This window comes from Crocodylus siamensis, chromosome 6 (genome assembly GCF_052110815.1).
Source record: "Crocodylus siamensis isolate JL-2025a chromosome 6, ASM5211081v1, whole genome shotgun sequence".
Classification (NCBI taxonomy): domain Eukaryota; kingdom Metazoa; phylum Chordata; order Crocodylia; family Crocodylidae; genus Crocodylus; species Crocodylus siamensis.
The window spans coordinates 10,559,530-10,583,363 of record NC_143400.1 but is presented as its reverse complement, the minus strand read 5'-3'; the positions used below and the strand labels follow the sequence as shown (position 1 = coordinate 10,583,363).

Below are 23,834 nucleotides of genomic sequence, written 5' to 3'. Positions count from 1 at the left end.
AAATACAACAGTGAAAAGACCAGTATGATGCCTAATTAGACAGCTGCTCAATCTACAAAATTGGATGAAGAGTGAAATGTGCCCCTCTGTTAATAAGGGCCACTCGAGGTCTATGCAACATCTAAGTAGTGTTTTGAGAAATTAAGTGTGGCTTAAACAAAGCATAGGCTCTTAACTAGCCTTCTGAACAGTAGTGAACTTTTCTCTATATTCATGCCCAATTCCTATGAATCTAGAAATCCTCTTGAACTATTAAAAAAACATCTGACAAGTCAGAGATCTGTGCACTACTCCTGCACTGCATCACTCTGTTTTGCCAGGTACTTTTTTTTCTTACAAAGAAATGAATGATTCTGACAACTCCTCTGCAAGGGCAACCTTTCTACTGCAGTGGGAATATTCTACTGCCTGCAAAAATGGTAAGAAAATTTGATATTTAATACTTCATTTCAGGAAATAAACCCTTGTCTTCAAAAGAACATCCAAAGGATAGGATCACTGTCAACTGTTAGAGGATGTGCTTCCAACAACTAAGAAAATGAATAAAAATGCAACTCCAGTCTCGTTTTGGTCAAAACACAAACCTCACTCATCCTTACTCACAGTCCTTCTCAAATACGCCACTTTGTTCCAGGACACAATTGCTAGTGGTCTATGAAGGTTACTTGGTGTTGCCCCTTTTCTTTATGTGCCAAACCAGAAACTTGTGAGAACACAACACTCTCAACATAAGCAATTATTGTAGCTACTGCAAGGTTTTTTTCTAATGTAAAATCAGAGGGGAAAGCAGGAGGAGATCTCTCCATGAGACACACCCTCTTTTCAGTTTGAGACACATGGGGAAAAAAAACTTCGAGACTCACAGCTCTTTACATTAAACATCAAGTGTGAAATGAGGGAGATTAATATAATATAACTATACATGAGCAGGAAACAGAGATGCATCTTTGGCAGCTGCATTAAGTTCCTTCACTTCAAAAGCTAGTCACACTAAAGACGACTCTGTTATCATGAATCAATAAAGTGAGAAAACTAATGGCCCTTTTTATGCGGACACTGTACTCAGTACCTGAGTATATCAAGTTCCATCAGCCCTTTTATTGCCATGATCATTAAGACTGTCAAATGAAACTGTCTTAATTTTCTTCAAGGCTGATACTCAGCAACACTTTCAGATTGCTGGAGGCTGCTTTCTGACTGGGGTTACATTTTAAATTTTCACTGGGTCAGATTCTGATAATTATCACGCATGTAATTTTTCACAGGATTGGATTAAGTTGGTGGTTTTATTTCAGTTGCTCATTAGTAGCAGTTTTTTAAGGTTCTAGTTGAAAGGAGACATCTTCCCCTGGAATATCAGACAGCAGTGTTTCAGTGGTACTACTTACTCTGTGGTTTTGTACACATCAGAGTACAGCCCTGCCTTCTGGAACTTCTTCTTGGGGGGCCTAGGAGCTTTTTTCTCACGCTGAGTAAGAGAAGGCAAAGGCTGCTCAGTGTTTTGAGACTCAGGTGGCTTTCCAGTGGCTTCCTGGGGACTGGATGTTTCACCTGTTGTTTCAGAAAAGCTGGAAGAAAATGTAAAGATACTACAACATCATTATTCCATTCATAAAAAGAAGAACAAAGAAGGTCTACGGCTTGTGGAATTGCAATGGCTTTTGTCATCATTTTTGCAATTCAAATAAAATTGTTCGTAAGTAAGAGTTACCTTTATAATAAACAAAGAATTAAATCTATCACTGAAGCATTAAAGCGTAATGTCACAGACAGCTATGTTATATGTGTGCAGTCACAGACAGATGTCTAGCAAACTGTGTACATGGATACAAGTGTGAGTTCTCTTTGTACTTAAAAAATAAGTCTGCTTGGAAACAGAACTTTTTAGAATTAATTCCATTACTACCCAAGTTCATTTTGGTTGAGAAATTCCTTGTTCTTTGTTGATAAACATTTGATGTTATTCAGCATTCTCCCAGTAGTAATTATTAGTTACAGATTTTCAGATATGGGGCTTACTTCTTTTTACAGTACTATAAATAAGAAGTGACTCCACCAGATGCTGGGGGTATCTGATACGAGTCAGTGTAACTGAGGACATGGAAATACAACACATTTACAGCCCTGTAATATACACTGGGATTGACTTTGGAGTGGACAAATGATCAGCTTCCTCGGAGGGAGTAGATTGTAGGCAGCTGTATTGGTCCCTCACTACTGGTTGAGGCAGGGAAGCTAGTATTATGCTGCTTGCACTAAACCAGATGTGTCAAATGTATGGCCCATGGACTGGATTTGGCCTGTGGAGATGCTTTACCCTGCTCAAGGGCAGGCAACTGGAAGTTGGGGGTGCATCCGGGGGGGTGATGTGTTGCAAAATCTGGGACCCTTGGGCCCCAGCAGACTTGGCAACTGTTGTCAGGGAGAGCAAGGGTGACAACCCCAGCTGCCCTGCAGTCACTTGGCCCACTGTTACTGCCACTGCTGTGCTTGATCGACCTCCCTAGCCGCTGTACGCTCTGTGCTGGAACTGGAGCTGTAGCTAAAACCATGTACCTTGGGCTAGAGCCATATTGTGCTCCAGGCTAGATCTGGCCTGCAAGGAGCCCCATGATCCAGATCCAGCTGAGGATGCAAGGTAAAGGAAAAGTTTTCTGAGGATTTCCCAATCTTTTAATTCTTGAGTTTTAATCAATTCAAAATTGATCTAAAATTTTTATTTTTTTCTTGCATGATAAATTGGACCCTTCAGATTAATAACTAAAAGCCAAAAGAATAAAGATATTCTCAAAAGGAGAGTTTCAAGGATATTTTGGAGTAACATAATTAAAAATTAACACAACAAAAGTATTAACATTATTTATCATACTGTAATCCTTACACACTCTAGCTACCCAATCGAAATCTCAATTTATATTATTTAGGAGAGGCATACAACTCTGCCTTTTGTCATGTGCCTCCAAGAATATTCCCAGAATCTAAAACTGGGAGATGTTTGCACAGTTCCTCAAATGTCAGTGCGTATGATTTTCCAGAATGATAAAGAAACGATAGCAAGGCAAAATTTGGGGGAAGTCTAGTCTGTTTGTGCTAGAGGACGGACACAGTGATACTTCTGGTGTGTTGTCTGTGGTGCACAGTGGCAGTTCTAGTGGTGAGGTACAGACCTTAATTTTCCTTGATGCTTGTATTTATTTTGTGTATAGATCAACTTAAACTCATGTACAATATAGTGCTTTTGTTATTAATGTAAAGTGTGCATCTGTGACATGCCAAAGAAAATTCAACTCAAAAGTTTTCATAATGGACAGAACCACCAATTTCATTTCCTCACTAGGCAACTCTTTGCTAGCCTAGCACCATCTCACAAAAATCTTTCCCAAACTCGCAACTAATTTGCATTAAATGTTCATTCTGAAAAACACAAGCTCAGTGGAAGAAGAGGTTCTGCCTCAATTTCAGTACTAGACAAACAGGGGACAGACTGGTTTTTCAAAACACTGCTGAGCACTTTCCTGCTTAAAATCCTGCTCCTTTAAAGTGCCTTGGTCCACCCCAAATAACCAGTCTCTACTGAAAACCTGCCCCCATGCCACCCTTGTGTGGGGAGACAACAACTTTGCTAAATCTTTGCAGAGAGACAGTTAAGGTTGTGTTCCACACAGCTCTCCTTTTCACTTAAGGGACTCTGTGAGCCTGTTCCCTGCATAGAAGCAAGAGGGCTTCTTGTGCTCTCTCCCTTTTTAGTGCATTAGCAATGGACAGCCCATAATTTAACACCAACAGTGAAACAAGTCAATTATTATAATGACATCTGGAAAACTGGGTGGGTCAGGTAGGGCCGCCAGTTCAAATCCAGCCTAAGTCAGAAAGGATTGAATATTCTTACTATCTGGTTATGAAAGCAAAAATTGTTCACTTCCTGGAAATGAATTGGTGGCCTCAACCCAGTCTATTCTGTCTGACAGCAAACGTAGCTGGCCAGGTATGTGGAGTGGAAAAAGCCATCTTTTAAGTGATGGAGAAATGCTTTTGCTATGACTTTCAATTGTGAACACTGGGAAGTTAAGGGAATATAATGGATTTACCTTTTATTGCTTTCCTGCTCATCTTCTGGTAAAGGCTTCTGTCTTTTCTGGGCCTGTTCCTCTTCGAGCCACCTCTTTCTTTTCCACCCTTTTCTGTGATCTGGATTCAAGTTCACACTCTGCACTACAGCCTCAATGACATCAGTGACAGTATCAGGTCCAAGGTGTAAAGCGCTGCTGCCCTCTTCCCTCTTGTCTAATTCCTGACTGACCAAGCGAGCAGCTTGGAAAGCTTGCACTGAAACTACTGCCTGCATTGGGTACTTCCGTGGCCTGCCTGGCCTGCGCTTCACAAAGTTATTTCCTGTCCGTGACTGCCTTTGCAACTTCTTGGCTTTTAGAATTTTATTGACGTGGTCCAGATTTTTCTTAGTTGCCAATATCTTGTTGTAATTGCACATTTTTCTAGCTTGTCGCTGCATGGCTTCGACCATGCTTCTCTTGAGATGATGTGGGGAGTAGCTGCTTGGTAATCTGTCTGAAAGATGTGAGATGCTATCACTGCAAGAGTCATTTGTAACTGCTGGAGCCAAGAGACTGTCCTGTTTCCCGAGACCTCTTTCCCTGTTGAGGTTTCGACCAGGACTAGCGGAAGGCGGAACAGATACATTTGCAATGACTGCTTCTAAGGTTTTGTCCAGAACAGCCTGGCCTTCATGCTGTGCCATGCGCTGTAGTAAGCTATCCACTGAATCATCTACAGCAGTTGCTAGCCTTGTTCCTCGTGTGGGTATTCCAATCACTGGAAAACATAAATCAACAAAAGTACACTAGAAACGATTTAGTTATGATCGTATGAACACAAAAAATATCACACCGGGTTAGACTACCTGTCCATCTAGCCCTGTGCCATGCCTCTAACACTGGTGGGAGTGGATGCTTTAGAGGGAGAGCAAGAGCATGGAACTGGTATAGCTAGGGCAGCACTGCCCAACCTTTCTGCTCTGCAGGCTGGGTGGGCAGTGCCAGGTCCATCTGCAGGCCGGATCTGGCTGGTGAGCCCAATTTGTTGGTGGGGCAAATTAATTACATGCTGCATAAAAAAGTGCTTTCTCTTGTTAGTTTTAGAGCCTGCTCTGCTACTGTCAGTGGAGGACCCTTAGTTCTAGTATTTTGGGACTTGGTGCATAATAGTTTTCCATTCACTGTATCTACACTCTTCATGATTTTATAGAATTCTTACCTCAGCCACCTTCTTTCCAAACTGAAGAGTCCTAGCCTTTTTACTGTCCCTGGTACAGCACCTGCTCTATAACCCTGATCATTTTAATCGTGCTTCTCTGTATCTTTCTAATCTTACTAAATTCTTTTTGAGATGCAGAGACCAGGACTGTATACAGTACTGAAGAGGTAGGCACACCATTGATTTGTATAATATGATAATGTTTTCCATTTTGTTTTCAATTCCCTTTTTAATGAAGCCCAGCATTTTATTAGCTTTTTTGGTTGCCACTGCACACTGATCTGATGGTCTCTTTCCCAGGCCACATTACCTTGCACCTGTTGAAGGTAAATCAGTACATTCTATCAGTCCTGAACTAAATAAAATACAATAGCCACATCCTCCACTTGGAGACAATGCCAAATGTTATTTTTTATAGTAGCCTATTGCTTCTGCTAGCACATTGTACAGATCCATGTTTCTGTCACAGTGCCTTCATGGGATGGTGGCCTAGATGTCCCAGGAAGAGGGAAGCTTGCACTTTTGCCATGAATTTCTCTCATGCCTATTTCTGTTCTCCTTAATGTATGTAGATTAGCATGCCTGACTTTCCTTCCTTCATTTCCATCAGGAAGGACTAATAAGGGTGTTGCCCATTAAAGAACACAGACACTAGTCCATAGCAGTGCATGCTGTGGAGTGTGTCACTTGTCTTACACAGAGGTGCTGCAATACACAGGCATGCACATTCAAGTGGGCTTTAAATGGCAAAACCTTCAGGATAGAAATTGTATCTTTGTAGGTATATGAAAATACCATGGGACAGGATAATCCAACACATTAGCACAATCATTTGTTGTTTTTCCCTCGTCAGAGGATGATCGGTATTTGGCATCCTGTCTCCAGAACTATCTGTGGAATCAAATTTATTTGGATTCAAGGGACTGAGAGGAAAAACACAAGCAAAACACCAAAATGATCCAAACACTCAGGATTTCAAAGTGTTTTATGCTATTCTTTTTTCTATAAGTTGGGAATGGTTTATAGGCTGAGCATTATTTTTAGCCTGAACAGGCAATAAAAAAGGACAGACATAATAACTGTATATCCTTCTCAGGCTGCACAGGGGAGGGGTGCCTGTCCAGTTCTGAGGCTGGGAAGTGCATGATTCTGTAGCGATACAAGCATAGCAAATTTGCTCCGACTTTAATTCTGCTTCATTTAGAGTCAAATAAGGTAACTTAGCTCACTTGCATCTCTACAGGCTCACACAGATGTAAAAGTTCTAGCAAAACAGCTGCCGTGTGTCCGAGCTACTGTCCTGTCCCCTTTTAAAAGAGCTGAAATGCACGGTTGTCCATACCCCTGCTTCTTTAGCTTTAGAAGTCCATGATAAATTTAACGCTAATGAAACACAATGCAGTTAAGAAATGCGCGTAGACCAGGCGTGGGCAAAACGGTGGATCCAGCTGGCGGCTGGACTCCATTTCCCAGCAGCTGCTGCCCAAGTCATTGCAGCAGGTTTGCATGGAGATTCAAGGAGGTGTGCTGCTGTGACAATGCAGGGCCAGGGTTTCCATGTAGACTGATGGCCCAAGCAGTGCTGGCAGGGCATGCAGCTGCTCCAGGGCTGGGGCCAGGATTTTGCAGTGGTGACAGAGTGGTCTGCAATCCATTGCCTGCATGCTCTGGGCAGGGGCGTTCAGGCAGCAGACCGTGGCTCTGTCCCACTTCCTCCACGCCCCAGGCAGGGGCAGGCAGGCAGTGGATCATGACTGCACCAGCTCTGGACCATGCTGTCACCACTGGAAAATCCCAGCCCCAGCCCTGGAGCAGCACCCCACCTAGCCATGTGCCCTGCCAGTGCTGCTTGGGCAGGTCTCCATAGAAACCCTGGCCTCCTGGGGTCTCCATGGAAACTGACCACAGTGATATGGGTAGGGGCTGCTGGGAAATGGAGTCTGCTGTGAGCCAAATTGGGCCTGCAGGCTGAACTTTGCCTATCCTGGTATAGAAACTACTGATAACATTTCTCTAACCTGGAATACCTAGCTGAAACAATTTTACCTCACTTTCTACAACATAAATATTACATGCTGTGCATCTTCAGCTGCACACTCATTTGGAAGACAGTTTTCAGATTGGCTACCAATGATGCAGTTTAAGAAGGGATTTCCAAGTGAACATTTTTTCCCAAGGTTGGCCTGTTGGTTCTTAAAGCTAAGATTTATTAGCTCTCTGGAATTAAACAGATGTGCTCAGTCTTCTTGTGGTGCCTCCCATGAATAACTATAAAACAAAACTACAAGTCACTACTAAGGCAACTGGACTCGATTTTTTCCAATTTCAATGCACTATACTTTCCAATTTTGAAATACTAAGTACAGGATGAGCCAGATCACTCTGATCTACAAGGGAAAGCTCAACTGTTCTTCAACTTAGTGCTGAAGGCTATACCTCACTCAAGCAATCAGTGCTGGAATGGATCACAAGGGAAATGAAACCACATGCAGTTCTTCTACAAGAAACACATGCAGAGCACCTCTGGAAGATGCTCTTGAGTGACAGGCTTGCAGACTGTAGCCAGCAGGATCCATGGCCTTGTTACCTGTATCAGAAATGACTTGCTATACACTACCAAGGGACATAACACCTCCCAGAATGCAACAGAACATAGCGCTGTCCAAGTCAATGATATTATCACTGTTAATATATACAAGCCACCCTCTGCTGCGCTGTCATTCATATCCCTGCTTATTTACAACCAGACAACTTTACATACAGGTGACTTCAACTGCCAACACTAAGGCTGGGAATGCTCCATTAACAGTAGTAATGAAGACTATCTTTGTCTCTGGGCAAGCCTCTATGACATAACCCTCATATATGAGCTGAAGGAGCCATGTACCTTCCACTCTGGATGTTGGAACATTTAGACAAACCCAGATCTTGCCTGGCAACTTTAGTAAAATATTGAGAAGAAAAATACTTGACAAGTTTCCATCATCTCAGCTCATACCGTCACTTATCAGCACTGATATGATTTTTCAACACACACCATCCAGATTAGACCCGGGATGGAACTTTTGGAAGGTGGATGGATGGATTAGCAGAAATACCAATTACAAATGTGCATTTACAAAATTTGAAAATAATTACTGGCAACTACTGAGATCAGGTCTACTTCAACTGCTAGCTGTAAGGCAGCAAATGGTAAAGAGCTGTGGTGTTTTGGTGTAGGACTAACTTTTACAGGAAGACACCAGGAAGCACCACTGTCAACAAGGCTTGCATCTTGCTGCAGAAGGGAGACTGCATATTAGCTGACAAAGATAAGGCAAAGACAGCTGAAGATAAATATTTGTGTTCACCAGTCCAAATCAAGTACTCTGGAGACAAGAAAAAGAACATTAATGAAAACATGCGCCTTACTGCAGAGCTTCCAAGTAACAAATCTACAAGGAAAAGTGACAATGGTTTTCAGACCAGAAGACAATTTAAATGAGAAGGAATCAGCACTTCAAGTTCTAAAAATCTTTCTATGGGAAAATCACTTCCTAAAGGCCTCTGGAAAGAAATCAAAGTTAATTTATGCTAGGTCACAGCAGTTAGAAGCAAATGGAAAACACAGCACAATCACTCTCACTGGAAGCAATGGGAAGAATCACACTTTCTGCTTTCAATTTGAGATGTAATATTACAGACAAAAAAAGTTAACCTCAGCTTTCTTACAGCCCTTGAGATAAACGTTAAGGAAAAAGGAACATCTCTGGGATACCTTGTAGGAACGCCATCTGTTTCGTAAACTTGAGTTTTGTAAACAGCTGCACTAACTAGTGATAACCAAACCACGCAACCCTACACATTTTAGGACATGCAGTCTGATGGCCTGTCCTTGAACTGGTATTCCTGGTTTGAAACTGACCCCAAGGGATCAGACAAATAAACCGTATGATCCTAATGACAGCTGCAGCCCTGGTCATGCATGCCTGGAGCACTTTGTAACAAAGCAGCCTTCTATGACAAAAACCACTGAAACACACAATATGCTTAGGACCTAAAAGACTCTAAAAGCAGAAATGGTATTACCAGCAATATCAGCAGCTTGTTCTTTTTGGTGCTGATAAAACTGCCCTTCAGTCCTCACCCAGTGCTTTTCTTGTATTAGAAATAACCTGAACTTCTAATGTTCTTCTATATACAACTTGATCCACCAGCTGGATAGGACATCTTTGCTCTAATATGTGGCCATGCTCACAAATGAATCTGTCGAACACCTTTGTTCAGACTGAAAAGGAGTTCAAAAATCTTAGCATACCCCTGGACACTTGTCATGGAAGCCATGACAAAATGACAATAAAAAACTTTTGCAATGGCTGCTAGTTATACCACTTATGTAATTTCTGTTGTGTGAGATGATCATGTGTGTTGTCTGTTGAAGGTTTACCATTTTATGTAGTCCTTCAGCTACTGCACTAGTAGTTGAATGACAACTGGTATTCTATTTACACAGCAGAAAACAGCCATACTATTAAGATAAACTGCATAGTGACACAACCCATCCTTGCATTTTAAGGCATCCCTTGCTGTATTATTAGTTTGAACCACTATATGTGGTAATGTCCAAAAGCTACAAGTAAACTGGTCTCAACTGTGGTAGGAACAGTACAAACCTAAAATAAATTATAGTAACATGACTTAAAGTCCTAATATTCTTAATAATAAAAAAGGTGAGGCTTGAGAGACATGAGAGGCGGAAGATGACTATCGAGGTCCCTCTCAACTCTGGAATTCTACAAGAGACAAACAGGCCAAAAATAAAAGAATGGGGAAACAGGGTAGAAATACAACAGGATCTGCATGATTCCTAGGGAGGCAAGGGAAAGAAACAGCCTCAGGAAAGGGAATAGACACGGCTAATTCCAGTTCAAAAGGTGACTATGTCAAAAGACACAATCAGTTAGAAATGGGGTGAACAGGAAACAAGGCTACTATTCAGCAAAATTAATTGTGACAGTCACTGTTACTTTAAGAAAGGCACAGTACACAACTAAAAGCTTTAAGACATGTCTACAATACCGACTACGGTGCAGCACAGAGATTTGAGTTAGCTTTAAAGAAAGGAAAAATTCTAGCTACAGGAGAATGAATCTTCCCCATGGCTTATCTATCCTGCATTGAACTCCTGTTACCATGGTTAAACTGCTTCTGGCACCCAAGCTACTTCACCGAAAGCTAGCTCAGGTATATCTGCAGCACAGACATGCCTTTTTTAGGGGTAGGAGAACATGGCATCCCCATGTCTATGCCACAGTACCCTGAGGGCTCTTAGGGCACTTCTGCTTTGGCTAGACATTGTCAAGTAGCTATAATCATAGTAGCCTGAAACACTTAAAGCCCAAATATTACTTGCCTGTAGAAGATGTGCTTTCAGACGCTGATCTCTTTCTGGAAGGGCTGCAATTTGTGCTCTCTGACTGTCTCTGAGAGGGCTTGTCTTGTGTTGGCAGAGTGCCTGAAAAGCACAAAAGTGAAGAATAAACCACAAGAACTTAAATTCGCTTAAATCGAGCAATTCCAAGGAAACGTATTCCAGATGCCACACATTCAAAGCAGGACTATATGTGCTAACATTGATAACAATTGTCCACATTGGGCACGCAGGTGTGGAAAGGCAGAATTGGGTCAACCAGGGCAGAACTTTTCACATTCCAAGTCCAATAACTAGCTAAAAATATGCTAGCAAACACAACCCCCAAGAAAGAGTGGATTATTTTACATCTGAACCTTTACTATTTACTACATGTATATCAAAGTTCTGTTTTTTAAGGGTACAGCGTCCACTTGCATATCAAACACAGTATGCACTACCCTTCACTTTGCAGGACACTAAACAGCATTACATTAATTATGATATCTGTGTACAGACAAGTTTTTTGTTTGTTCTGCTTTTTAAAAACATGTACACATACAAGTATCTGCACCTGCAAAGTGCAACACTTGTATGTATGAGCAAAGAAGTTGAGACCCAACTGAAAAACTGGCCCTGAAGGTGGAAAACCCTGGCCTAAGGCTCTATGGAGAACATACAGCACTCTGGATGGTTTTAAAGGAAAGCAACTCTGTGAAACCTGGAAATGCAGGCACACTCAATTCGTTTTCTACATTCATGATCACAAACTCCTCCAAGAGCGCTTCAGGCTGGACATAAGGAAAAACATTGTTACTGTCTGAGCCCCCAAGGCCTGGAACAGACTGCCTCCAGAAGTGGCGCAAGCACCTACTCTGGATTCCTTTAAGAAACAACTGGATGTTTATCTTGCTGGGTTCCTTTGACCCTAACTGACTTCCTGCCCCTGGGGCAGGAGGCTGGACTTGATGAGGTCCCTCCCAGCCCTAATGTCTATGAAATCTATGAATTCAGACATCTAGTCTTGAAAGCAAAAAACGAATACACATTCCAGAAGAAATTCACTGGGTCTTGTCTCTAGTTTCACACTGTAAGAAAGATGTGTTGTACTCTAACAGCATGACAACACTAACATCTTTCTTCATTTGATCTGAAGCAAGTGCCTGCTACTGTTTGATGCAGGTCTAGACTATACAAGTGCATCTTTGCAGTGGCTCTCTCCCTTAAAAAAAAAAGCCCTCAGTTCTGCCCTACAGAAACAGTCTGTAGACATTAGGATGATCCTACCCTTTTCCTCTCCACAAAGAATTGTCTGAGTTATGGGCATAAAGAAAAAGCAAAAATGATGCTTTAGACCCTTCTGACTACTCTCATTTCTAAAATGTTGGATGTGTGGTTGAAAGTCTCAACGAAAATGTGGCCCAGTTGCTAGGTGAACTCCATGAAAATTTCCATCCTTGACAGGCAGGTATTGGTTATATAAATCTATCCCAGGTTCTTCTCTCTAGGCAGGATTGCTCCACTCAAGTTGCTGCAACTGCTTTATCGTAGAACACCAGCACCAGGAGGTATTTGGGTTTGACATTTATGGCGCCTACTTTTTCAGTTTCTCTCAGAAGAAAAAAGTGCTTCCCTGAGCAGCAGTAAGAAGGACCCCAGAGGCTCCAGGGTCTGAGACAAGAGTAGCAGGATATTTTAGTAGCCGATAAAAAATAAGTAGTCAATTAGTTGCGCAGCTTGCTTTACTGTATATATGTTTGCTTTTACCAGGTAGTCATTAGGGATGGCTATGCCAACAAGTGCTGTCTTTGGACTAGTTTACCCATAATGGCTCTGTTGTAGCAGCAAAATCCTGGTGCTTTATAGATTTATTTTGAGAACAAAGCAAAACGTAACACCCCAAAGCAACTTTCACCTTAGTCCTGACAGCTAGGCTGGCATGGGAAGCATGCAGATACCAGCGAGATGAGTGCTCTGGAAACCCCCTGATATAGCGTTGCTGGTGACAATCTACAATGAGAGTGTCAGTAAAGATCTCAGAAGCTTCTGGAAGGTACCTTCTGGATGTAGTGCTTAGAAGAAGACTGGCTATTCCATTGTCAAGTATCTCTGAGTGAACAAATTTAGCATTAGAGGTTTCATATTGGTTTTTTCATCCCTAATTAGCAGGCTACAAAGAGAGTACACCACTTACACTCTAAACCAGGACCAGGAATCTGTGCCAAAGTCAGACATGCTGCCTCAAGACCTGCATGTGTCTGAGAGATCAGGAAATGGGAGAATCCTGGGACCTAGGAGAAATCATTAATTCAAATGCAGACACGCTTTACTTCCTACCAAAACCTTTCATCTAAATGCATACTTCTCGTCTCGTCTCCAAGAGCTCTGAATCTCTTTTGTATGATGACATCCAGAATGCCGGCTCGGAAGAGAAATTCTTGCGTTTCTTTGGGAGAGAATTTCACTATCAGACAAGTTATTTGGGATTGCAACTAATGTATATCCAAAGTATGTCCTTCTTTAGGGGGCACGGAAATTACACTAAATTTCCTGTTAATTTGTTGAGGAGAATTAAATGCCATAAAGCTTGATATGGCACTTTGCTGCATACTGCACTCCTGGGAAGATTCTTACCAAGCGGTGTCATGGTAGGGAAGCAAAACAAAAGTGGAAATGGCCATTTATTGAACGCTTGTCTCCCCTTCAGGATCATGGAGGTGGCAAGAGTGAGAAGAAACTGTACAAATCTTGGGTGCAGTCTACTAAGGTTCTAGCCTTATAAAGAGAATGAATGCGTACATGAGACTAGTAGTAGGAAAGTGCAGTTGTTTAAAAAAGTCAATTCTTCTGTAAAGTGACCATTTTAAAGTCATTAGTTTCTACAGAGGGAATATTAATCTAACCTGAACTCAATACCAACTCCATGTGAACTGCTTTTCCTTGAGAAGTTTATAGGACTCAAAAGGCATTGCCATGAGCTTGCATCACAATGTTCCTACCTTAGAGAAACCTGCAGAGTAGATGAGTAGAGAACGATTCTCCACCTCTTCTCCCCTGGTAGAAGGACTCTTTCCTGAGACTCAGAAGGAATGATTACTAGAAAGAATTGCAAATCTGTAGGAATAACTGGTTGGAGAATTTTTGAGTGCTGTCTAGTTTGCAAAGCTGTTTGTGGTTGCTGACAGCCATTAGACTCCTCATCTTGGCAGTTTCCCTAACATCGCAGGGCACCCACCCCTTTGTTTTACTGACCCTGACTGATCGGAGCATGCAGTTAGCCCTCAGTGCATACCCCAAGTGGAGCTGCTATTACCTGCCTATTAATTTCTTGGGCTCAAATTATACTAATGAAGATTCACTTGCCTTGCTACCTCATTGCCCTTATTCCCAAGTCCTAGTCAGTATGTGCCGTCTGTTTGCTTTCAAGTGTTAAAAGCATATTCTCTGCTAGCTCTTCTCTTGACAAGAAACTAATAAAGAGCGATTAGTGTTCTTCTCTTTCTGAATATTCTAAACATGGGCATGTATAACAGATGGGATCTACTATGGCAGGGGAGTGGGGCTCCAAAATGTAAGCCACATGCTACCCCAAACTGGGAAGGATTATTGTCAAGTCCAGCAGGGGGAGCCCAAACTCTTCAGGATCCTTTCTGGCCAGCTGCTGCAAACAGACTTGAAGACCCAGGAAAAGAGACCTAGCCCAATAAAGTGGCACCTGAAATTGCTGAACAATCCTTTATGGAGAACAGTGATAGTGTCAGAGTGATGCTGTAGCCACGATGATCCAGGACTTATGGAAGAGAAAAGGATTTTAAGGCAATACATTTCACTGGCGGAGTAAAGTTAAACAAGTTTTAAAATGCAATGCATTCTTCATCAGGTCCTTTACTAAGACACATCTTCAATGAATAGCACTGAGGTTCTAATGCTGTGAATATTCAGGCATTCAGCAGTCCTTTCCCCTGCTTTGTTGCTGGATTATAATGTGTGGGGAACACAGTGAACTGTAATTTAAAAAAAAATACAACTGGATAGCAATATGTTGTTGGAGTCATGGGAAATGACAAATACAGGCAGTTAGTCTATGCTTGAAAAGCAGGGCTTGCCAATTTGAATGCACTTTATCTCATTATTTTAAAATACCAGGTGGACAAGATATTTCTATTTGGATGGGAAACATCCAAGGGAAATGTTGGTTACTGCAACATGTGCCCCTTTTACACATTAAACTGTTGTTTACAAGCCTGAAACAACTATTCCTAAGAGAAAAAGCAGGGTTTGGTGTAAAAGAACGTCACTATTTTTAGATGCAAATATGCCCATTACCTTTCTTGCTTTCCAGGATTGATAACAGCTTGTATCAAATATGTTTAAACTTAGACTGATCAAAAATGAACCACTATGGAGAGAGGGGGAGAGAAAGGGAATTTTCTAAATAGAAGAATAACTTCTAGAGAAATATCAAAATATGTTAAAAGAAGGCTATACAAGAAATATAATAGCTGCCATTAGACCGCTCAGTTTAGAAAAGCAAGAAAATTCCTGGAGGATGTCACTAACGACCTGCCTCTTCAGGATATAAGGAGGACACGAGATGAAACTGTTTTGCAAAAGTAACAGGCTATGTTTCAGTCACAGGGCGAATCCAAGTTATCTGTATCCAACAATGGCAGGAACTGCACCCTCTAGCTTACCCTACTTACTGGTACTTTCTCTTTCACCAGCTCCAGTCTCCTTGCAGAAGTAAAAGTAGGCTTTATTGAAAGCAAAAACTGGAAGCAGCAAGGTAAAAAGGAGACCTGAATTTCCTTTAGGTTGAGGCAAGCCAGATGTGTGCAAGCAAGTTGGGGAGCGTGAAGCTCTCTGCACCATTGGAAGGGGAGAGCAGTCTTCCAACGCTCATCAGATAGGGAGATGGAGGTGGAAATATTTTGAAAGAACCTTATCTTAGAGGGTGAAAAATAAGCAGGTTGAATTTAGTGATTAGGAGATCCTCATTATGTACCTTTCATCAGTATTTTAGAAACCCATTAATCTTCAGGATCCTAAAAACAGTGATGAATTGCTCAACCTGCTAGCTCTTCTTCTGATGTAAAAAGTGACTATGAAGAGAGTCTACAAGAAATCTTAGATACATTTGCTGAAAACAAGACTAAACTCTGTCATTTGATTTGCTTCCACACCTTTTCTGTGATATATTCCCTGCTGATAAGAACTGCTGCATAGCTGCTATATCATTGAAAAGCCTAAGCAGCTAATAACAATAAGTTTACGGATAATAAGTGTCCAAGGAACAGTCCAGTCTTGCCATTTAAAGGTGACCTGCGAAGGTTTGGTGATTTTAAGTCATGTCTGCCTGCTGCTGCTAGCCATAAAGAAGCACTGAACACACAAAACTGACTTTTCCCTAGAGTACTGAGGGAATTAGTTGAGGTCATTGTGGGACCCCTGGCATGGCTTTACGAGCACTTGTGGCACTCTGCTGTGGTGCCAGAGGACTGGAAGACGGCCAATGTGGTTCCCATCTTCAAAAAGGGGAGGAAGGAGGACCCTGGAAACTATAGGCCAGTCAGTCTTACCTCGATCCTGGGTAAGCTTTTTGAGAGAATTATTCTGGCACATGTCCATGAGGGGCCAGTAGGGGAGATTATGCTTAGGGACAACCAACATGGGTTCATTAGCAGCAGGTCCTGTCAGACCAACCTGGTGCCCTTCTACAACGAGGTCACCAAATCCTTAGATGCAGGGGTAGCAGGGGACAGTCTTCCTGGACTTTAGGAAGGCCTTTGACACTGCCTCTCACCCCGTTCTCATTAAGAAACTGGGGAACTGTGATGTCGACACCTACACAATCAAATAGGTCGCCAACGGGCTGGAGGGTCGCACCCAGAGAGTGGTGGTGGATGGGTCATTTTCAGCCTGGTGGGATGTGGGCAGTGGGGTCCCCCAGGGCTCGGTCCTCGGGCCCGCACTGTTCAACATCTTCATCAGTGACTTGGACGAGGGGGTAAAAAGCACCCTGTTCAAATTTGCTGATGACACTAAGATGTGGGGGGACGTGGGCATGCTAGGATGGAGCAATAAGCTACAATCAGACCTAGACAGCTTACAGGGGTAGGCGGATGAGAACAGGATGGGATTCAACATTGACAAGTGCAAGGTGCGGCACCTGGGGAGGAAGAACGAGCATCATCCCTACAGGCTGAGGAACTCCCTTCTCGTCAGTACAGAGGCAGAAAAGGATCTTGTTCATCTTGGCATCAGTGATGACTCCATGGGCCAGTAGTGTGGGGATGCAGTCAGGAAGGCCAACTGCACCTTGTCATGCATCCACAGATGCATCTCGAGCAGATCCAAGGAGGTGATCCTCCCCCTCTATGCAGCACTGGTCAGGCCGCAGCTGGAGTACTGAGTCCAGTTCTGGGTGCTGCACTTCAGAAGGGATGTGGACAACATGGAGAGGGTCCAGAGGAGGGCCACCCGCATGATCAGGGGGCAGCAGGGCAGGCCCTATGAGGAGAGGCTATGGGACCTGAACCTGTTCAGCCTCCAGAAGAGAAGGCTGAGGGGGGGATCTAGTGGCCTGTTACAAACTAGTCAGAGGGGACCAGCAGGGACTGGGGGAGTCCCCAGAGCACTGCCAGGTATGACCAGGAATAACAGTCACAAGCTGGCAGAGGGTAGATTTAGGCTAGATATCAGGAGGCGCTACTTCACGGTCAGGGCAGCTGGGATCTGGAACCAATTTCCAAGAGAAGTGGTGCTGGCTCCTACTCTGGGGGTCTTTAAGAGGAGGCTAGATGAATACCTTGCTGCGTTTGACCCCAGTTCTCTTTCCTGCCATGGCAGGGGGTTGGACTCGATGATCTGCTCAGGTCCCTTCTTACCCTACTATGAAACTATGACTTCCTTTCCAAAATCATCTCATCCTCTGTAAAATCCTGACTTTTTGTAGCTGTCCCAGAATCCATGTTTCAGTGACGACAGTTACTAGCTGTCCTGTGAGATTTCTGGTATTAGAGCTATCTGGGAATGATGCAAACACCTCTCAATAATGTACCATGCTGGACACAAACCTTTTGTGATTGATGAGAACTCGACTATTGCCGTAGGAAGGGCAACATGTGGATGGGACAGTTTATAATATTGTGGGTGGCTTCTATGGACCATTAAAACAATTGCAGAAGGCACTCCCTTTTGCCAGTCTCCCTTCATACCAGGTAATTTAATTATATCGATTCAGTCTTCTCTCCACCATGCATATAACTAACATTTAATTTAATAAAATGAACCTTCTTTACGGCCTACAAGGTCCTTTTCTTCCACACTGTTTTCTAAATTATGCATATATTAAAACTTTCAGAAACAGATTGTGAGTCTGAAATCCTACCAAATGGAGGTAAAAGCACGCATGAAACAGGCACTTATTTTCTCAAAAGGGCTATGATCAGGGTGCTTGTTCCTAGTCTTCCAATGTATTACACAGTTTATGTGCAGCACTAGAAGATTCTTGTGAATCAAGTCAATGCTGAATTAAAAGCTGCTTCCACAATGCAAACAGCTGTTTTCAATTGTGGGAAATACACTTACTGAATGTGATGCATTTCATCTGACTCACCAATTAAACACACTATAAGAGGGAGTGTGATTCAGAGCCTGCACCAGCAGGTTTTTAGCCTAAAACATCTCTGTTTTTCCTCTAATTAGGCTGTTTCTCATAAAACCCAAGTCAGATCATTCACTGTAAAGGAATTCCTCAGGAAATTCCCAGACCTACACTAGCCACCACAACCAATTTTCTGTTCCTCATAGTCAAACTTAACTCCTTGATGATGACTTAATAATCTGAAGCTTTTTTCAACAAGCAGCTGAATTTTAAAATGATTAGTTTTAGTAATCTGAAAGAGAGACAAACACCACAATTTTAATTACACCCGAGTACGTATTTCTATAAGTGTGGTATGCAGTACATTTTAAGCATCATTGCTTAAAATGGAGCCATTAGGTCATGGCACAAACATGTGCTTCACAAGCAATAATGAAATACAGTCAATACCTGCTTATAGCAACAAGTCAGTGTACTGATGTTATATAGCTCTTAAATGCTGCTGTCCTAGGGCGGGCCATGTGCGATGCAGAAAATGTTCTCAGGGAAATATGTTGTTTTTACCAGGTATTCCTAAATGCATGCGTTAACTGTATGTCATTAAAAAACAAAATTGGAGGTGAATAGAGATAGAATCCTAGAGAAAGAAAGAAATAGTAGGGTTGGAAAGGACCTCAGGAGGTCACATCTAGTCTAACCCCCTGCTCAAGGCAGGACCATCCCCAGCTAGATCATCCCAGCCAAGGCTTTGGCTACCCAGGTCTTAAATACCTCCAAGGATGGAAACTGCACCACCTTTCTGGGTAACTTGTTCCAGTACTTTACTACCCTCCTAGTGAGAAAATTCGTCCTAATATCTAACCTCAACTTCCCTTGCTGCAACTTGAAACAGTTGCTTCCTGTTCTGTCATCCGCCACCAGTGAGAACAGTTTAGCTCCATCCTTTTTCAAACTCCATTTCAGGGAGTTGAAGGCTACTATTAAACCCCTTCTCAGTCTTCTCTTCTCTAGACTAAATAAGCCCAGTTCCCTCAGCCTCTCCTCACAAGTCATGTGTCCCAGCGCCTGAACCATTTTTGATGCCCTTCACTGAATTCTAATGTTTCCACATCCTTTCTGTAGTGGGGGCCCAAACTGAACACAGGACTCCAGATGTGGCCCCCCTAGTGCTGAATAGAGGGAAAAATCACTTCCCTCGATCTGCTGGCAACGCTCCCACTAATACAGCCCAGGATGCTGTTAGCTTTCTTGGCAACAAGGGCATGCAGCTGGCTCATATTCAGCTTCTTGTCCACTGTAACTCCCAGATCCTTTTCTGCAGAGATGATGCCCAGCCACTCAGCCCCCAGACTGTACCGGTGCATGGGATTGTTCCGTCCTAAGTGCAGGACTTTGCATTTGTCCTTTTTGAACCTTATAATATTTCTTTCGGCCCAATCCTCCAATTTGTCAAGGTCTCTCTGAATCCTAGTCCTACCCTTAAGTGTATCTACTCCTCCCTCAGCTTGGTGTCATCTGGAAACTTGCTGAGGTGCACTTTATGCCATCTTCCAGGTCACTGATGACAACACTGAACAAAACTGACCCCAGGACTGACCCCTGGGGCACTCCACTTGATACCAGCTGCCAACTAGACATCGCACAATTGATTACTACTGTCTGAGTCCGATGCTCCAGCCAGTTTTTCATCTACCTTAGTCCATTCATCCAGCCCATATTTTCTTAGCTTGCCTGCAAGAATGTTGTGGGAGACTGTATCAAACGCCTTGCTAAAAATCAAGGTACACCACATCTGCCAATCTCCCCACATCCACAGAGCCAGTCACCTAATCATAGAAGGCAATCAGGTTGGTCCAGCATGACATGACCTTGGTCACTCCATGCCAACCATTCCTAATCACCTTTTTCTTTTCCAAGTGCTTAGAAATGGAACCCTTGAGGACCTGCTCCATGATTTTTGCAGGGACTTAGGTGAGGCTGACTGGTCTGTAGTTCCTTGGATTCTCCGTTTTTCCCTTTCTTAAATATGGGCATTTACAATCAGAGGACTGGTCTTAGGTAGATGAGACCTCAGCCCTCTAGCTAAGGCCAGTTCTCTGAATATAAGTGTGAACTTAGTTACTCATGGATAAGATAGTACGTAGCACGAAGATCAAAGAAATAGTTGACTAGAGGTGCACTGATACATCAGCCCGATATTGGATCGGCACCAATATAAAGAAAATTGATTGCATCAGAAGTTGGTCTGATGTGGCTGATAATCTGGCCAATAAATGCCTGTGCACGTGTGCAATTGCAGTGCAGCACACAGGCAGCGAGGAGCACAGTCCAGAAGCTTGGAGAGCTGCGTGCAGCTGGCAAGTCTGGTGTGGTGGAAGGGGAGGGGGGAGGGAAGGGGCGTGGGGGTGCAGATCAAGGCCCCTGTGGTGAGGGAGGAGTGGGGGTGGGACAGGGGCTAGGGGCAAGCACAGCCCCACCGGGGCAGGGCAGGTGTTGGGGGACGGAGCTGCAGCTTGTCTGGTTGGTGCAGGAGGGGGAGGCAGCTCCTGCTGCTGCACGCTGCTCATCCAGGAGCCGGTGGCCTGGTGCTTGCCCACTTGTCTGGTAGCTCCTGCTGCTCATCCGGGAGGGCATGGAGGGGGCATGTATGCCCCCTGATCTGCGTGGGGAGGACTAGGAAAAGCCCCATGTAGCCCCGGTCCCAACCCACTTCACGCAGCTCTGAGGGCACACACCTTCCCCACCATGCCCTCCGTGATGACCAGCAGGAGCAGTGGTAGGAGCTGCTGGACCAGAGGACAAGCACCAAACCAGTTGCTCCCAGAGGAACAACAGGAGCTGCCCCCCAACCCTCCCAGACAAGCCGTGGCTCCGTCCCATGCCTGCCCCGCCCCAACTGGGCAGCGTTTGCTGAAGCCCCACTCCTCCCTCACCACAGGGGCCTTGATTTGACTCCCCATGCCCTTTCCCTTTCCCCTCCCCTTCCAGCGCACTAGACTTACCACCCGCATGCAGCCCTCCAGGCTGCAAGGCTGGTAATGGAAATCAGAGCGGTAGTGGCCGATATGCCTTCTTAAAAATCGGCTATTGGTATCAGTCTCAAAAATCTCTTATCAGTGCACCCCTATATTTGACTTTACTGGTCCCTTATTTTTGCTAACTTCTCTGTGAACTGCACAACCCCAATTAAAAAAAACACAAAAGAAGCAGCAACCAATAAAGTTGTGTCAACCCTTCACCCTACTCCTTGCATCCTTAGCCCTTTCCCTTCCTTTATTTTGGTTTTTTTAGACCTTTCAGGGCAGGAATTGTCTTTATCTATATTTGTGCAGTAGCTAGCAGAAGATGCCTGTCACTGTTGAATGGAGTTGAACAGAAAAAGTTGTGTTCAGTATCATGTTAGTCAATTCACCTGCTGCCGACTGCACTGTAGGTTAGGGGTAATATTTTCAAAGTGCCTAAGTGAGTTGCACTATTTTAGCATCCCACAGCAAGTCAACACAATTCTTCTAAGATTTGTCATAATCTTATGTTTTGTTCTGGAAGGCTGGCCACAATTTCCTATCACTTTAGCCTCTGTCTTAACACTAATCCAGGAATCTTATTTGTTAAAGTAAAACCTTACAAATGAGACACACACACACACGTGATGTAAGAACAAAATCTCTGCAGTGTAAGTTTTTAAATAAACACCTTGAAAAATATACACTTGATTAATGGCAGACACTATTGAGGCTGAAAAATTAAGACATGTAAGATAGTTAGACCTTAGCTTTATTCGGTAATATTTTCTGTCAGAATTCTTGAAGTGTTGAATCCAAATATATGACTGATTGATTGAGGGCTGCATCACTGTCCTACCACAGAACATAATTTTATAAAAGAAAAACTAAAGAGTTACAATAAAAAAAAAGAAATCTGGATAAAAATAAAAGTTTCTTAGGTCTTAACCTTTATTTAACAGTAGAAAGGAAACTCAAATTAAACTGCACTCTCACTTTAACCTGTTCCATTTTTTTTTTTATTGTACTACTTTAATTTTTGGAGACCTCAGTACTTGAACACAGCAAATGGTTTCAAGTTTTAAAGAGGAGCTTCCACAATGGAGAAAAATGTAAACCTGTACAACTGATTGTTATTATTGTCCAACTTGCTTATTTTATAATACGTCTATGATTAATGTAGCCCTTCCAATTCTTATATAACCCTCTGGTGGTATATATCAGAACACAGAATGGTAGCCTGAAAAGGATTTTTTTTAATTGAATCTCTGTCCTCTTTGCTTTTTTATGGTGTATAAAAAGGCCCAAAAGGGTTTAAAATAAACACACAGAACAAATGCTCAACTTTTTAATACTGGTTAAATTACCTTAGAATTATAAATGATTTACAATATTTTCTTCCCTGGTTTCACATCTTAGAACTTGCATATTGTGAGCTTTAAACACTATCAAAAGGGTTAGGATACTGGATCTTTAAAAAGGGTTTAACGTATCCAAACTATTAGTATCTCACTGAAGAGAGAAATCCTGCACACAAGGCCTTATGACAGTGCCGACTGTGACACTGACCATGCCTCGGTCAGATGCAAAGTCAGAATCAATGCCTAAAGATCCACTGTAGAGAAACTACCAGTCATCCTCAAATTGACATCAGCCAAAATAGAGAGATGCAGACTATCCAATGAAGAAGTCGTGAAAGCAAGTTTATCTAACGGCTCGGCCAACAAGGCTTGGGAAAGCTTAAAACTAACATATACAACGCTGCTGTAACACCATTTGGCAAAAAATGCAAGAAAAATGCACACTGGTTTGAAGAGCACTCTAAAACCCCTTTTACCTCCACTGGTTGAGAACAAAAGGATAGTGCTAACCATCTACAAGAAATCTCCCAACACCATGACCCTGGAAAATTTGAGAAAGGCTTGAAGAGAAATGCAAGGGGAGGCTAGGAGGTGTGCCTAAGACTTTTGGCTGAAACTCTATGACGATATGCAGAAAACTGCTGACCCAGGTGATACAAAGGCATCAAATGATCAGTTGGTCTAGTCAAAAAGAAAGCAACTCCACTGAAAGACTTAAATGGAAAAGTCATCGCTGATAAACAAAATAACTCCAGTGCTGGACTGAACACCATGGAGTAGTATACTCCAGTGAGACTGAAATCAAACACAAAGAGCTTGAAGAATTACTACTGTTTGAAGTTATGATGGATTTGGACAACAGGCCTATATTAGAAGATTTGTAGAAAGCCATTAAATTGATTCCTGGGAACAAGGCATCTGGCAACAATTGCTTGCCTGCTGAAATCTACACATATACCAACAATGAATTACTCTGAAAGCTCCATGAAGTTATATTGCTGTTAGAAAGACAAAATGGTACCACAAGATTTCAAAGATGCTTGGTGTATACAGTTATACAAAAACAAGGGGAATAGGATCAACTGAGACAACTATAGAGGTATCTCCCTGTCAGACGTCATTGGAAAAGTTGTCACTTGCATTATGCTCCCTAGGCTGCAATCTCTAGGTGAAATAATCTATCCTGAAAGTCAATGAGGTTTTCA

General features: G+C 42.8%; 1 protein-coding gene across 5 annotated transcripts in view; it reads right to left on the bottom strand.

Annotated features, from left to right (window-relative positions):
- The window catches only part of ASH1L (ASH1 like histone lysine methyltransferase), a 99,859-nt gene that overhangs the window by 36,625 nt on the left and 39,400 nt on the right, over nucleotides 1-23,834 (bottom strand). For all 5 annotated transcript variants that reach the window (XR_016443301.1, XM_090055489.1, XM_090055491.1 and 2 more), the window contains exons 4-6: nucleotides 10,664-10,765; nucleotides 4,089-4,830; nucleotides 1,389-1,568 (exon numbers count right to left, since the gene is read on the bottom strand). Coding sequence is in view for 4 of the 5 variants with exons in the window: in XM_090055489.1 (XP_089911615.1) it covers nucleotides 1,389-1,568; nucleotides 4,089-4,830; nucleotides 10,664-10,765 (1,024 nt within the window). In the remaining variant the exon portion in view is untranslated. The remainder of the gene's footprint in view (nucleotides 1-1,388; nucleotides 1,569-4,088; nucleotides 4,831-10,663; nucleotides 10,766-23,834) is intronic.